Genomic DNA, 13786 nt, shown 5'->3' with positions numbered 1-13786 from the left:
TATAGGGTATTGTAACACTATGGTGGTCCCTATGGGGGTTCCTGGTCCCAGGGGGGTCCCTACAGGGTCTCTAGGGTATTGTAGCACTATGGGGTTCCCAATGGGGACCTGTGGGGGAGTCCCGGTCCCAGGTGAGTCCCTATGGGGGCCTATAGGGTATTGTGGTCCTATGGGGTCCCTATGGAGGGTCCCGGTCGCAAGGGGGGTCCCTATGGGGGTCTATAGTGTTCGTAGCACTATGGGGGTCCATATGGTGATCTGTGGGGGTGCCTATGGGGTCTATAGGGTATCGTGGCACTGTGGGGTTCCTTTTGGGGTGTCTTGGTCTAGGGTGGTCCCTATGGGGGTCTATAGGGTTTGTAGTGCTATGGGGTTCTCTCTGGGTATCTGTAAGGGGTCCCAGCCCCTGGCGGTCCCTATGGGGGTCTATATAGTACCATAGCACTACAGGGGTCCATATGTGGGGTCCCAGTCCCAGGGGCATCCTTATGGAGGTCTATAGTGTATTTTAGCACTATAGGGGTACCTATGATGATCTATGGGGGTCCCAGCCCCAGGGGGTCCCAAGGAGGGGCTATAGGTTTTGTAGCACTATGGTGGTCCCTATGGGGATCTGCAGGGTGTCCTGACCCCTGGGGGTCCCTATGGGGTCTATAGGGTATCATGGCACTATGGGGGTCCCTATAGGGTGTCCCGGTCCCTGGGGGTCCCTAGGGGGTCTATAGTGTATCATAGCACTATATGGGTCCCTATGGGGGGTCCCGGTCCCTGGGGTCCCTATGGGGTCTATAGGGTATTGTGGCACTATGGGGGTCCCTATGGGGATCTATGGGAGGTCCTGGCCACAGGGGGTCCCTATGGGAGTCAATAGGGTATTGTAGGACTATGGGAGTCCTTATGGGGATCTGTGGGGGGTCCCAGCTCTGGGGGGTCCCTTTGGGTGTCAATAGGTATTGTAGCACTATGGGGTCTCTATGGGGTGTCCCGATCCCAGGGGGGTCCCTATGGGGTCTATAGGGTGTGGTAGCACTATGTGGGTCCCTATCGGGATCTAGGAGGGATCCTGGTCCCAGGGGGTCTCTATGGGGGGTCCCGATCCTAGGGGGGTCCCTGTGGGTTCTATAGGGTGTTGTAGCACTATGGGGGTCTCTATGAGGGGTCTCGGTTCCAGGGATGTCCCTATGGGGTCTATGCAGTACCGTGGCACTATACGGGCCCCTATGGGGATCCTGGTCCCAGGGGGGTCTGTATGGGGTCTGTGGGGTATTGTAGCATTTGGGGATTCCTATGGGGATCAATAGAGTATTGCAGGACTATGGGGTTCCCTATGGGGATCTGTGGGTGGTCCCAGCCGCGGGGGGGCCCGACGGGGTCTATAGGGTACCTTGGAACTATGGGGGTCTGTATGGGGGCCCGGTGCCAGGGGGGTCCTTATGGGGTCTATCATAGCACTATGGGGGTCTCTATGGCGATCTATGGGAGGTCCTGGATCCGGGGGGTCCCTATGGAGTCTATAGGGTATTGTAGCACTATCTGGATCTCTATCGGGATAAACGAGGGATCCCGGCCCCAGGGGGTCCCTATGGGGTCTATAGGGGCTGGCGGCCCACCAGAGACCTCTGCGGGCCCCCTCGAGGTCCCCCAAGGGGCGGGGCCGCTCCCGCCCCGTCTCTATGGTGCGGGGAGGGCGGGAGGTCCGTGCCTCGGCCCCTCTCTATGGTCGCTGCCCCCTTCCGCCCCGTCCCCTGCGGGGGCGCGGGCGCGCGGCCCCGGAAGTGACGCGCGGCGGGTCGCCGGAAGCGGCGGCGAAGGCGCTTCCGCGTGTCGGCGCCGGCGGCGGTTCCGGCGGGCGCGGAGGTGAGTGCGGCCCCGCCCCGCCCCGCCCCGCCCCGCCCCCTGGGGCCCCTGGGGGGGGAGGGGCCGGCGCCTGGGGCCGCGCGCTGGGGGGGGGGGGGGGAGGGGTGGGGTCGCCGCACCCCGCTGACGTCCCGTGAGGTGTCCCCCTGCCCCGTGTGACGCCCTGCCAGGTGTCCCCGAGCACCCGTGACGTCATCAGGGCGCTCCCCAGCACCCCTGGCGACACCCCGCAGGGTCCTCCCAGCCCCCCCTCGCGATGTCCCCTGCGGTGTCCCGGCCCCGGGCGATGTCCCCAGCCACGTCCCCAACCCCGGTGACACCACGCGGGGTGTCCCCAGCTCCTGGCGATGCCCTGGAGGCTTCTCCACATGACGTCGATGTCCCCAGCTGCGCCCATAACCCCCTTGGTGATGTCATCGCTGGTGTCCCATGATCCTGGCGACGCCCCGGTGGCTTCTCCACCCCATCCTGACGTCCCCAGTCCCTGGTGACACCCCATATGGTGTCCCCAACCCTTGGTGACATCCATGTGGTGTCCGCAGCTCCTGGTAATGCCCTTGTGGCTTCTCCATGATGTCGATGTCCCCAGCTGTGTCCTTAACCCCGCCCAGTGATGTCCTCACTGGTGTCCCATGATCCTGGCGATGCCCTGGTGGCTTCTCCACCCCATCCTGACGTCCCCAGTCCCTGGTGACACCCCATAAGGTGTCCCCAACCCCCGTCGCTCTCCCCTCAGGTACCTCCAGACCTCGCTGCCGACGCCGGTCCCCGCCGGCGCCCGTCCCCGCGGCCATGGCGGAGGCCGTCCACTACATCCACCTGCAGAACTTCAGCCGTTCGTTGCTGGAGACCCTCAACGGGCAACGCTTGGGCGGCCACTTCTGCGACGTGACGGTTCGCATCCGCGAGGCCACCCTACGGGCCCACCGCTGCGTCCTGGCCGCCGGCAGCCCCTTCTTCCACGACAAGCTGCTCTTGGGTCACTCGGCCATCGAGGTGCCGCCCGTCGTCCCCAGCGGAGCCGTGCGGCAGCTGGTGGAGTTCATGTACAGCGGTTGCTTGGTGGTGGCTCAGTCGGAAGCTCTGCAGATCCTCACCGCCGCTTCCATCCTCCAGATCAAGACTGTCATCGACGAATGCACCCAGATCATCTCCCAGAGCCGCGGGCCCAAGGCGCTGCCCCCTCCGCCCCGCCCGCCGCGCCCCGACCCCACCCCGGCGCCCACCGACCCCCGCCACAAGCCCCTACCGGCACCGGCACCGGCACCGCCGGAGCCCGACGTCCGCTTCGGTCCGGCCGAGCCGGCGCCGAGCTGTCACAGCCGCAAGCAACGCCAACCTCTGCGGCTCCAGCTGCCGGTTAAGGAGGAGGAAGAGGAAGAGGAGGGAGGGGGGGGCACCGCCGCCGGTGAGGAAGGCTTCGCCCCCCCACCCTTCGCCGCCGAGGAGCCCCCATTTTTTGGCGCCCCCGAGGTCTTCGCCGACGCCTTCCTGCCCCCCTGGCCCGGCGAGGAGGGGGGCAAGTTCGGGCCCGACTGCAGCCTGGAGGCGCTGGGCCGGGCGCCGGCGTTCGGGGCCAAGGGGGTGACGGGGGGCAACGGTTTTGGCTTCGCGCCGCCGCCGCTCTACGAGGGGGGAGCAGAGGCGGGGCTGGGCGGGGCGGGCGTCGCCCCGACCCCCGAGGCGCCCCAGCCCGGCCCCTCGCGTTGCCCCGAGCCCTCCTACCAGTGCGGCCACTGCCAGAAGACCTTCAGCTCCCGCAAGAACTACACCAAACACATGTTCATCCACTCCGGTGAGGGGACGCCGAGGCGGGGGGACACGGTGGGGAGGCGGTGGGCTCGCCCAGCGCCCCGGGGTGGGCGGGGCCGGGGTGGGGTCCTGGGGGATGGTGGGGGGACGGAAGGGCAGGGAGATGTCGGGGGACAATGATTTGGGCGGTGGGGACGGTGCAGTGAGGGAGCGGGGACACGGCGGGACGGGGGCGTTGGGGGACAGGGGCAGTGACGTAACGGGGACGGACGGTGACCTGCGTTAACCTGTGTCACCCCATGTCAATCCATGTTGACACGTGTCGCTCTGTTCATGTTGACATGCGTTGCCCTACGCGATCAGCGTTGACCCGCATCCCTCTGTGTTGACCCATGTTGATCAAGCATTGACCTGTGTTGACCCGTGTCGCTCCATGTTGACACATGTCACTCTGTGTTGACCCATGTTGACATGCGTTGCCCCATGTGGTCAGTGACCTGTGTCGCTCTGTGTTGACCCATGTCACTCTGTGGTGACCCGTGTTGATCAAGCGTTGACCTGTGTTGACCCGTGTCGCTCCACATCGCTCCATGTTGACACATGTCACTCCGTGTTGATCCATGTTGACATGTGTCACTCCATGTAATCAGTGTTGACCTGTGTTGACTCACGGTGACCTGTGTCACTGTGTGGTCACGCACATCAGTCTGTGTTGCCCCATGTTGATCCATGTTGGCCCCATTGATCTATGTTGACCCATGTCACTCCGTGTTGCTCCATTTTGACCCCTGTTGACCTGTGCTGATCCATGATGTCCTATGTCCTTCTGTGTTGGCCCACGCTGACGCAGTGCTGACCTGTGTTCACCCATGTTGACCTGTGTTGACCCACGCCAATCTGTGTCTCCCCATGTTGATCCATGTTGCTTTGTTAATCCGGTGACCCACGTTGACCTGTGTTGACCCATGTTGATCTACATCAACCCACATTGATCTGCTGACCCATGTTGACCCGTGTTGATTCACGTTCACCTGTGGAACCATGTTGATCTGTGTTGACCCAAGTTGATCTGCTGACCCATGTTGACCTGTGCTGATCCATGTTAATCCACATTCACCTCTGGATCCATGTTGACCCGTGTTGGTCTGTGTTCGCCCATGTCACGCCCTGTTACCTGTGTTGATCCATGTTGATCTGTGTTGACCCTTGATGCATGTCACTCCCTTTTGACCCACATTGACCCGTTGACTTGTGTTGACCTATGTTGACTCACATTGACCCGTGTTGACCCGTGCTGACTGATCCATGTTGACCCATGTTGACCCGTCAACCTGTGTTGCTCCGTGTTGATCCACGTTGACCCGTATTGATCCGTGTTGACCCACGTTGATGCGTGTTGACATGTATCGATCTGTGTTGACCCATAACGATCTGTGTTGACCCATGTTGATCCATGCTGACGCATATTGATCCGTGTTGACCCATGTTGATCCATGTTGACGCGTATCGATCCATGTTGACCCATGTTGATCCGTATCAATCTGTGTTGACACGTATTGATCCATGTTGATCCATGCTGACGCATATTGATCTGTGTTGACCCATGTTGATCCATGTTGACACGCATCAATCCATGTTGACCCACGTTGATCTGTGTTGACCTGTATCGATCCACATTGACCCACGTTGATGTGTATCGATCCACGTTGACCTTTATTTATCCATGTTGGCTCACATTGATCCTTGTTGATGCATATTGATCCATATTGACCCGTATAGATCCAAGCTGACCCATGGTTGTCTTCCCGTAGGCGAGAAGCCCCACCAGTGCTCCATTTGCTGGCGCTCCTTCTCACTCCGTGACTACCTGCTGAAGCACATGGTGACCCACACGGGCGTCCGCGCCTTCCAGTGCGGCGTCTGCTGCAAACGCTTCACCCAGAAGAGCTCCCTCAACGTCCACATGCGCACCCACCGCCCCGAGCGCTTCCAGTGCCGCCTCTGCACCAAGGGCTTCTCCCACCGCACTCTCCTCGAGCGCCACGCCGCTGCCACCCACCCCGTGCCACCGCCGGGGCCACCGCCGGGGCCACCACCACCTGAACCTGGGCTGGCAACGTGGCCAGGCGCCGAGGCCGCGGGTGCTGGCCCCGCTCACACAGCATAAGGGTGCCCCGGGGAGGGGCCCTGCCACCCCTGAGCTGCTTCGGGGGTGGGCTTTGGGGCTCCCCCCATGCCCATGGATGAGCCTCCAGGACTGTTTGAGCACCCTGGGGTGAAACCTGGAGGACTCTGACCCCACTGCAGCCATGGATTTGATGCCCTGCATGGACAGATGGAGGGAGATGGGGGTCCGTCCCGCTTGTCCCCTCCCAGCGACATGGCTTCCGTCCCCCCAAACTGCGGCGGTGGGGGCGGTTAAACAGACTTGGTGCCGCTGGCGGGTGGTGAAAAATCAACACGCGGGTTTTAAGGACCATTTTAGTGCTGTTAATTGTGATTTCCCCCCTCCCCCCTAAAAAAATCCCCCCCTCCACAATGCTTGCCCACATGACACCTTATCTACGGAATAGCGGGTGCCAACCGTGGGCACGTGGCCACCATGGAAGGGCTGTGGTAGCCGTTGGCCATGTCATGGGCCCTCCCCAGGTCTTTGCAATGATGACGGGTGCCAATGGGACCAAACCACATCCCCGTGGCCACCACAGGTGAGCTGTAGTAACCGTTAGGCTGTGTCATGGGTCCTCCCCGAGCCTTTGTGTCCACCTTCAGCCCCAATGTCATCTCTTTTTGCCCACATGGCTTCTCCATAAGCCAGTGGGAGGCACTAGTGGGGCAAACCCATGTCCCCATTGTGGGCCCTGCCCAAGTCTTTGTGTTGACAGTGGGCGCCAGTGGGGCCAAACCACATCTCTGTGGCCACCAGAGAAGGGCTGTAGTAGCCATTGGCCATGTCATGGACCCTTCCCAAGTCTTTGCATTGGTGACAGGCACCAAAAAGGCCAGACCACATCCCCATGGCTACCACAGAAGGGCTGTGGTAGCCGTTGGCCACATCATGAGCCCTCCCCAAGCCTTTGTGTCCACATTTGTTTCCAATCCTGTGGCTTTTTGCTTATGCAGGTTCCCCATGAACCAACAATGGGCACTGATGAAGCCAAACCATGTCCCCACAGCCCCCACAGAAGGGCCACAGAGCCATTGGCCACATCATGGCTCCTCCCCGAGGTTTTACATTGACGGTGAGCACGAATGGGGCCAAACTATATCCCTGTGGCCGCCATGGAAGGGCCATAGCGGCCACTGGCCACGTCATGGCTCCTCCTGAAGTCTTTGTCTTGGCAATGGGTGCCAATAGGGCCAACCCACGGACACGCCGCCATCACAGAACAGCTGTAATAACCGCTGGCCACGTCATGGATCTTCCTGAAGTCTTTGTGTTGATGATGGGCGCCAACGGGGCCAAACCACGTCCCCATGGCCACCGCAGAAGGGCTGTAGCAGCCATTGACCATGTCATGGATCCTCCATGAATCCTCCTGTTGGTGATGAGCACCAGCAGGCCAAACCATGTCCCTATGGTCACCACAGAAACACCATCGTCCGCTCTGCCGCCGCCTCCCCTCTCCTTGGGGAGCCCCTCAGAGCCCCCGGCGCATCGCCAGGGCCGGACTGGGTCCCCGCTCAGCCGCGTGGAGGCGGCGGTGGCGAGCGAGGTGGGAGCCGCGGCTGAAGGTCTTGGGGCAGTCGGGACAGCGGTAGGGCTTCTCGCCGGTGTGGGTGCGCTGGTGCTCGAGCAGACGGGCGCTCTCACCAAAGCATTTGCCGCACTGGCTGCACTGGAAGGGCTTCTGGCCGCTGTGGAGACGGCGGTGCTGGCTGAGGTTGGAGCTCCAGCCGAAACGTTTGCCGCAGGCGCCGCATTCGTAGGGTTTCTCGCCGGTGTGGGTGCGCTGGTGCTGCAGGAGGTTGGAGTTCTGGGTGAAGCTCTTGGCACAGGCGCCGCACTTGTAGGGTTTCTCGCCCGTGTGGGTGCCCAGGTGCCGCATCAGGTGCGAACTCTGCCCAAAGGCCTTGCCGCATTCGGTGCACTTGTAGGGTTTCCGGGTAGCCGGGTGGGGTGTGGGGGGCAGCCCCCAGGGCCAGCCGAGGGCAGGTGATGGGGGCAGCGGTGGCGATGTCACCAGGCTCTCGGGGGTGTCAGTCTCTGGGGACGTCAGGGTGCCTGTGGGGACACGGAGCTGGGGGTCACCATGCGGATCCCTAATTGCTCTCCCTGAGCTTCTTAATTGCCCCCAGTATCCCAAACTGATCCCTGGAATTCCTGAATCACCTCAGATCTCCCAAATCACCCCTTGCTCTCCCTCACTGCCCGCCCTGATCTCCCAAATTGCCTCCCAAGCCATATGGTGCCCCCTCCTCAGACCCAAACCTCATTTGGAGATGGCCAGGAGGAACGTGGGGGTCAGGGTGGACCCTGGTTGGGGTTGGGTTGGAGCAAGGACCCCTCAGAGGTCCCCTGTGTCCCCCCCACCCTGGTGGGATGGAGCTGGGGAAGAGACCCTGGGACATGGTGGGTCTCCATCCTTGGAGAGCCTTGGGGAACCCAGATGAGATGGATCTGCTCTGGTCAGTGTTAGACCCCTCTGCTGTCCAGTGAGGCTTCACGGTGCCCCCCTGCACCCCCTCCTGGGCAGGGCTCACCTCCGTGGGTGCCGGGTGGCTCCTCTGGCTGCTCCATGGCCTGCAGGGAGACACAGAGTGGGGGGGAGATGGGGGGCGAGGGCTCAGCACCCACCCGCAGCCCCCAAAAGAGGACCCAGGCATCCAGGTGGGAATGGGGGGGGCGGCAGACACCCTCTGCTGGAGAGACTGGGGGGGAGCCCTGGGTGGGCTGGGGGGAACACCCGGGAGGGGTCCTAGGGTCGGGGGGACAGAGGTGGAGGGGGGGGGTAAGGGGGCTTTGGGGGGGGGGGCACGGACTATGGGGGTGCACCGAGGGCGAAAGGGGGGCACGGGGGGCCTCCGCACCGGGAGGGGGGACCCCAAAAGGGGTGCGAGTGGGAGGGAGGCGGAGCGATATCAGGGGTTCCCTGGGGGGGTCCCGGGAGGGGTCCCCAGGGGCTGGGGGGACGGACACGGGGTGGGGGGGCGGCTCCGGGGAGCCCGGCGGGGGCTCGGGGCTGGTCCGGGGGTGTCCCCCGGGGTGTCCCCACCAAACCTCACCGAACCGCCGCGGAGCCGCCGCCGCCCCGTGCTCCCGGAAGCGCTCGTGCACGGCTAGGGGCCGCTCCGCGCCGCTCGGAGGACCGCGACTCGATGGTGTTAACCCCCTCCGTGCCGCCCTGCCCCCGGCGGGACCCTGCATTATTATTATTTTGGCTTGGGCTCAGTTTTCCCCATTTCAGCAGGTTTTTTTTCCCCATTTTCAGGCCTCACCCCAGCGTGCCCCAAGGGCTGCGGGGGGCCCCGAGGGGCAGAGTTAAGGGGACGGGGGGGTATCCAGGTCCCAGAGGGCGCAGGACAGGGTTCAGAGCTGAATTTGGGGAGACAGTCGGAGGGGTCCAGAGCTGGAGTAGGGTGTCCGGAGCTGAATTCGGGGGGTCCCTGAGGTGGCTCATGTCCCCACCGGTGGGTGACGAGGCCAGAGTGTTGGCAGTGACATCCTGAGGTCCCCAAGGTGACGGGCAGAGTTCAGGGGATCCCCAATATCCATATTTCAGGGTCCTCTGAGGCTCCTGGGAGCAGATTCGGTGACACCCGGCGCCTGTTTCAGTGTCCCCACTGGTGGGTGACGAGGCCGGAGTGTTGGCAGTGACACCCTGAGGTCCCCACGGTGATGAGCAGAGTTCAGGGGATCCCCGGTATCCATATTTCGGGGTCCTCTGAGGCTCCTGGGAGCAGATTCGGTGACACCCGGCACCCGTTTCGGTGTCCCCGAGGGCTACTTGCGTCCCTGCTGGTGGGTGACGAGGCCGGAGCGTTGGCGGTGACACCCTGAGGTCCCCACGGTGACGGGCAGAGTTCAGGGGATCCCCAATATCCATATTTCAGGGTCCTCTGAGGCTCCTGGGAGCAGATTCGGTGACACCCGGCGCCTGTTTCAGTGTCCCCACTGGTGGGTGACGAGGCCGGAGTGTTGGCAGTGACACCCTGAGGTCCCCACGGTGATGAGCAGAGTTCAGGGGATCCCCAATATCCATATTTCGGGGTCCTCTGAGGCTCCTGGGAGCAGATTCGGTGACACCCGGCACCCGTTTTGGTGTCCCCGAGGGCTACTTGCGTCCCTGCTGGTGGGTGACGAGGCCGGAGCGTTGGCGGTGACACCCTGAGGTCCCCACGGTGATGAGCAGAGTTCAGGGGATCCCCAATATCCATATTTCGGGGTCCTCTGAGGCTCCTGGGAGCAGATTCGGTGACACCCGGCGCCTGTTTCAGTGTCCCCACTGGTGGGTGACGAGGCCGGAGTGTTGGCAGTGACACCCTGAGGTCCCCACGGTGACGGACAGAGTTCAGGAGATCCCTGATGTCTGTATTTTGGGGTCCTGTGGGGCTCCTGGGAGCAGATTCGGTGAGACCCGGCGCCCGTTTCGGTGTCCCCAAGGGCTTCTTGTGTCCCCGCTGGTGGGTGACGAGGCCGGAGCACTGGCAGAAGCACTTGCCGCAGCGCGGGCAGGGGAAGGGCTTCCCCCCGGTGTGCACCCGCCGGTGCACCGCGAGGTGCGAGGCGACGGCGAAGGCTTTGCCGCAGTCGCCGCAGGCGTGGGGCCGCTCCCCGGCGTGACCGCGCCGGTGCACCGCCAGCCGGGAGCGGGCGCCGAAGGTCTTACCGCAGTCGGCGCAGCGGTGGGCGCCTGGCGGCAGCGGGGCCGCGGGGACGGCGTCGCGGGAGGGCGGCGTCGGCGCTGGGAGTGGTCGCGGAGGGTTGGCGGGGCCGGGGGCTGCGGGGAGAGGGGACAGTGAGGCGGGGGGTGTGGGGACGCCGGGGACACGCGGTGTGATGTGCAGTGTGACATGGGGGACGCAGAGGGACATGGGGGACACGCGGTGTGACACAGTGTGACACGGGGACAGAGGGACATGGGGGACATGCCGTGTGACACACGGTGTGACACGGGGGACAGAGGGACATGCCGTGTGACACAGTGTGACACGGGGACAGAGGGACATGGGGGACACGCGGTGTGACACAGTGTGACATGGGGACGCAGAGGGACATGGGGGACACGCGGTGTGACACAGTGTGACATGGGGACAGAGGGACATAGGGGACATGCCGTGTGACACACGGTGTGACACGGGCGACAGAGGGACATGGGGGACATGCCGTGTGACACGGGGACGCAGAGGGACCTGGGGGACACACGGTGTGACACAGTGTGACATGGGGACAGAGGGACATGGGGGACATGCCCTGTGACACACGGTGTGACACGGGAGACATGGGGACACAGAGAAGGACGTGCGGTGTGATGTGGGGGACATGTGGTGTGACACAGTGTGACATGGGGACATTTAAGGTGACACAGGGACACTGGCAGAGTGACATGGGGACATTTGGGACGAGATGGGGACGTAGGGAGACACGTGGAGGGACACGGCGGAGATACACAGGAAACACGGGGACACGGGGGACACGGCGCAATGTGAGGGGACACAGGGCGTGACGTGGGGACGTGGGGACCTGGAGGGACACACACAGTCGGGGGGATGTGGGGGGACACCTGGCGTGACATGGGGGGGACATGTGGGGACATGAAGGGACTTCGAAAGCCCCGAGGACACACGGGGGACGTGGGGGGGACACAAGGGGACACACAAGGGGGTCTGGGGGGACCTGGGGACACACAGACGTGGTGGCGACACAAGAGGATCCCAGGGGACACGTGAGGGACATGGGGGGACTGGAGGCTCTTGGGGGGACATGTGGGGGACACAGGGGACACTGAGGGACATGGGGACATGGAGGGGGACACAGGGGGACGACACAGGGAGGACATGAGTGGGACATGGAGGGGACACAGGGGACACTGAGGGACCTGGGGACATGGAGGGGACACAGGATGATGTGGGGGGACACAGGGGGGACATGGAGGGGACACTGAGGGACCTGGGGGGACCCAGGGTGCTCACTAGGGGGGACATGAGGGGGACACACGGGACACGGAGGGGGACAGGAGGGGACGTGGAGCGACCCAGGGTGCTCACTAGGGGGGACATGAGTGGGATACAGGGGACACTGAGGGACCTGGGGACACAGGAGGACGTGGGGGGACACAGGGGGGACATGAGGGGGACACAGGGGACACTAAGGGACCAGGGGACGTGGAGGGGGACAGCAGGGGACATGGGGTGCTCACTGGGGGGGACATGGAGGGGACACAGGGAACACTGAGGGACCTGGGGACACAGGGGGACCCGCAGGGACACAGGGGACACTGAGGGACCTGGGGACACAGAGGGGGACAGCAGGGGATGTGGGAGGACGCGGGGTGCTCACTGGGGGGGACATGGAGGGGACTCAGAACACTGAGGGACCTGGGGACACAGGAGGACGTGGGGGGCACAGGGTGACCTGCAGGGACACAGGGGGGACATGAGGGGGACACGGAGGGGACACGGAGGGGGACAGGAGGGGGACATGGGGGGACCCGGAGTGCTCACCAGGGGGGGACACTGTCCCCGGGCCACCAGCACCCAGGAGCCCTCGACCAGGAACATGGTGCCTGTGGGGACACCACCATCAGCCAGTGCTCCCAGTGTCCCCTGGGGCCCGCCCAGTAACCACCAGTGTCCTCCCAGCATTCCCAGTAAAGCTCAGTGCTCTCCCAGGACCATCCCCCCCACCCTGTTCCCAGTAACCCCCAGTGCCTTCCAGTGCCTCCCACTGACATCCCAGTGCTCCTGGTTTCCCGCAGTCGACCCTCCCAGTGCTCCCAGTAACTCTGTCCCAGGGCTCCTAGTGCTCCCATTAACCCTCCTGCAGCACTCCCAGTAACACCGGTGATCCCAGTAAACCTCTCGCTGGCCTCCTCAGTGCTCCCAGTTCGCCCCCCTGGCACTCACAGTACCCTCCCAGTACTCCCACACCCCCCCTTAGTGCTCCCTGTCCCTCCCCAGTCCTCCCAGTTTTGTCCCCAGTACCCCCCTAGCACTCCCAGCACTCCCCCAGCACACCAGGTAACCCTCTGATGCCCACCCAGTGTTCACCCTCCCAGTCCTACCCAGTCCTCCCAGTCCTTTCCCCAGCACTCCCAGTATCTCCCCAGCATCCCTCCAGCACTCCCAGTAACCCCGATGCCCCCCAGTGTTCACCCTACCAGCCTCCCCAGTCCTCCCAGTCTCTCCCCAGTACTCCCAGTCCCTCTCCAACCCTCCCAGTAACCCCCTGATGCCCCCAAGAGTTCAGCCTGCCAGCCTCCCCAGTGCTCCCAGTTCTGCCCCCCAGCACTCCCACTAATCCTGATGCCCCCCCGTGCCCACCCCTCAGCCTCCCCAGCTCTCCCAGTCCCCCCCCAGTGCTCCCAGTTCCGCTCCCCAGCACTCCCAGTCCTCCTCCAGCATGCCCAGTAACCCCCTGGTGCCTCCCCATGTCCACTCCCCAGCTCTCCCAGTCCCTCCCCAGTGACCCCTGTTCTCCGCCATCCCTCCCAGTGCCCCGCCTCCCTAGTCCCAGTACCTCGGTTGGGCCCCGAATCGGGCCGAACTGACGGGAGCGGCAGAAAAGGGGAGGGGGGGGGCGCGCCCCGCCCGCACCGGGGGGCGGGAGGCACCGGGGAGGGACCGGGGATACCGGGGGCAGCCGAAGGGGGCGGGGGCGGCACCGGGGGGGACGAACGGGGGCGGGACGGGGACGTGCCGTACCGGGGGGCCCCGCCCCGCCCCCCCCCACCGTGAGGTCGGTACCAGGGCCCTGTCGTGGGTGTCCCCACCCCACGTGGGTGCCAGGGACACCCAGGAGGGACGCCCCCACCCCTGGGATTTGTCACCACCCTGGGGACACCCCGGGAGGGGTGTCACCATGCCCGGGACACCCACACGGACATCCCCACCCCAGGGTGGGAGGTGATGTGGTGGTTCAACACCCACAGGTGTCCCCCATCCTCCTCCAGTAGCTCCCAGTTGGGTGCCACATCCCCACTGGTGCAGGGTGGGGACACCCACGGGTGACACAGGC

The 13786-nt window shown here is 64.0% G+C and overlaps 2 protein-coding genes across 2 annotated transcripts; one reads left to right on the top strand and one right to left on the bottom strand.

Annotated features, from left to right (window-relative positions):
• Nucleotides 1-1776: 1776 nt before the first annotated feature.
• Nucleotides 1777-6056, top strand: ZBTB45 (zinc finger and BTB domain containing 45). The gene is made up of 3 exons (XM_075076273.1): nt 1777-1857; nt 2594-3652; nt 5421-6056. Exons 2-3 carry the CDS (start codon nt 2650-2652, stop codon nt 5774-5776), a joined length of 1359 nt encoding a protein of 452 aa, XP_074932374.1. The 5' UTR covers nt 1777-1857; nt 2594-2649; the 3' UTR covers nt 5777-6056.
• Nucleotides 6057-6085: 29 nt separating this feature from the next.
• Nucleotides 6086-13372, bottom strand: LOC142048933 (uncharacterized). The gene is made up of 5 exons (XM_075076289.1): nt 13289-13372; nt 12274-12335; nt 10440-10550; nt 8314-8353; nt 6086-7834 (listed from the first exon to the last, which is right to left on the bottom strand). The coding sequence occupies exons 2-5, from the start codon at nt 12328-12330 to the stop codon at nt 7251-7253; spliced, it is 792 nt and encodes a 263-aa protein (XP_074932390.1). The 5' UTR covers nt 12331-12335; nt 13289-13372; the 3' UTR covers nt 6086-7250.
• Nucleotides 13373-13786: the final 414 nt, after the last annotated feature.

The sequence above is a fragment of the Phalacrocorax aristotelis genome, chromosome 29 (assembly GCF_949628215.1).
Source record: "Phalacrocorax aristotelis chromosome 29, bGulAri2.1, whole genome shotgun sequence".
Lineage (NCBI taxonomy): Eukaryota > Metazoa > Chordata > Aves > Suliformes > Phalacrocoracidae > Phalacrocorax > Phalacrocorax aristotelis.
This window is presented reverse-complemented; position numbering and strand designations above follow the sequence as displayed.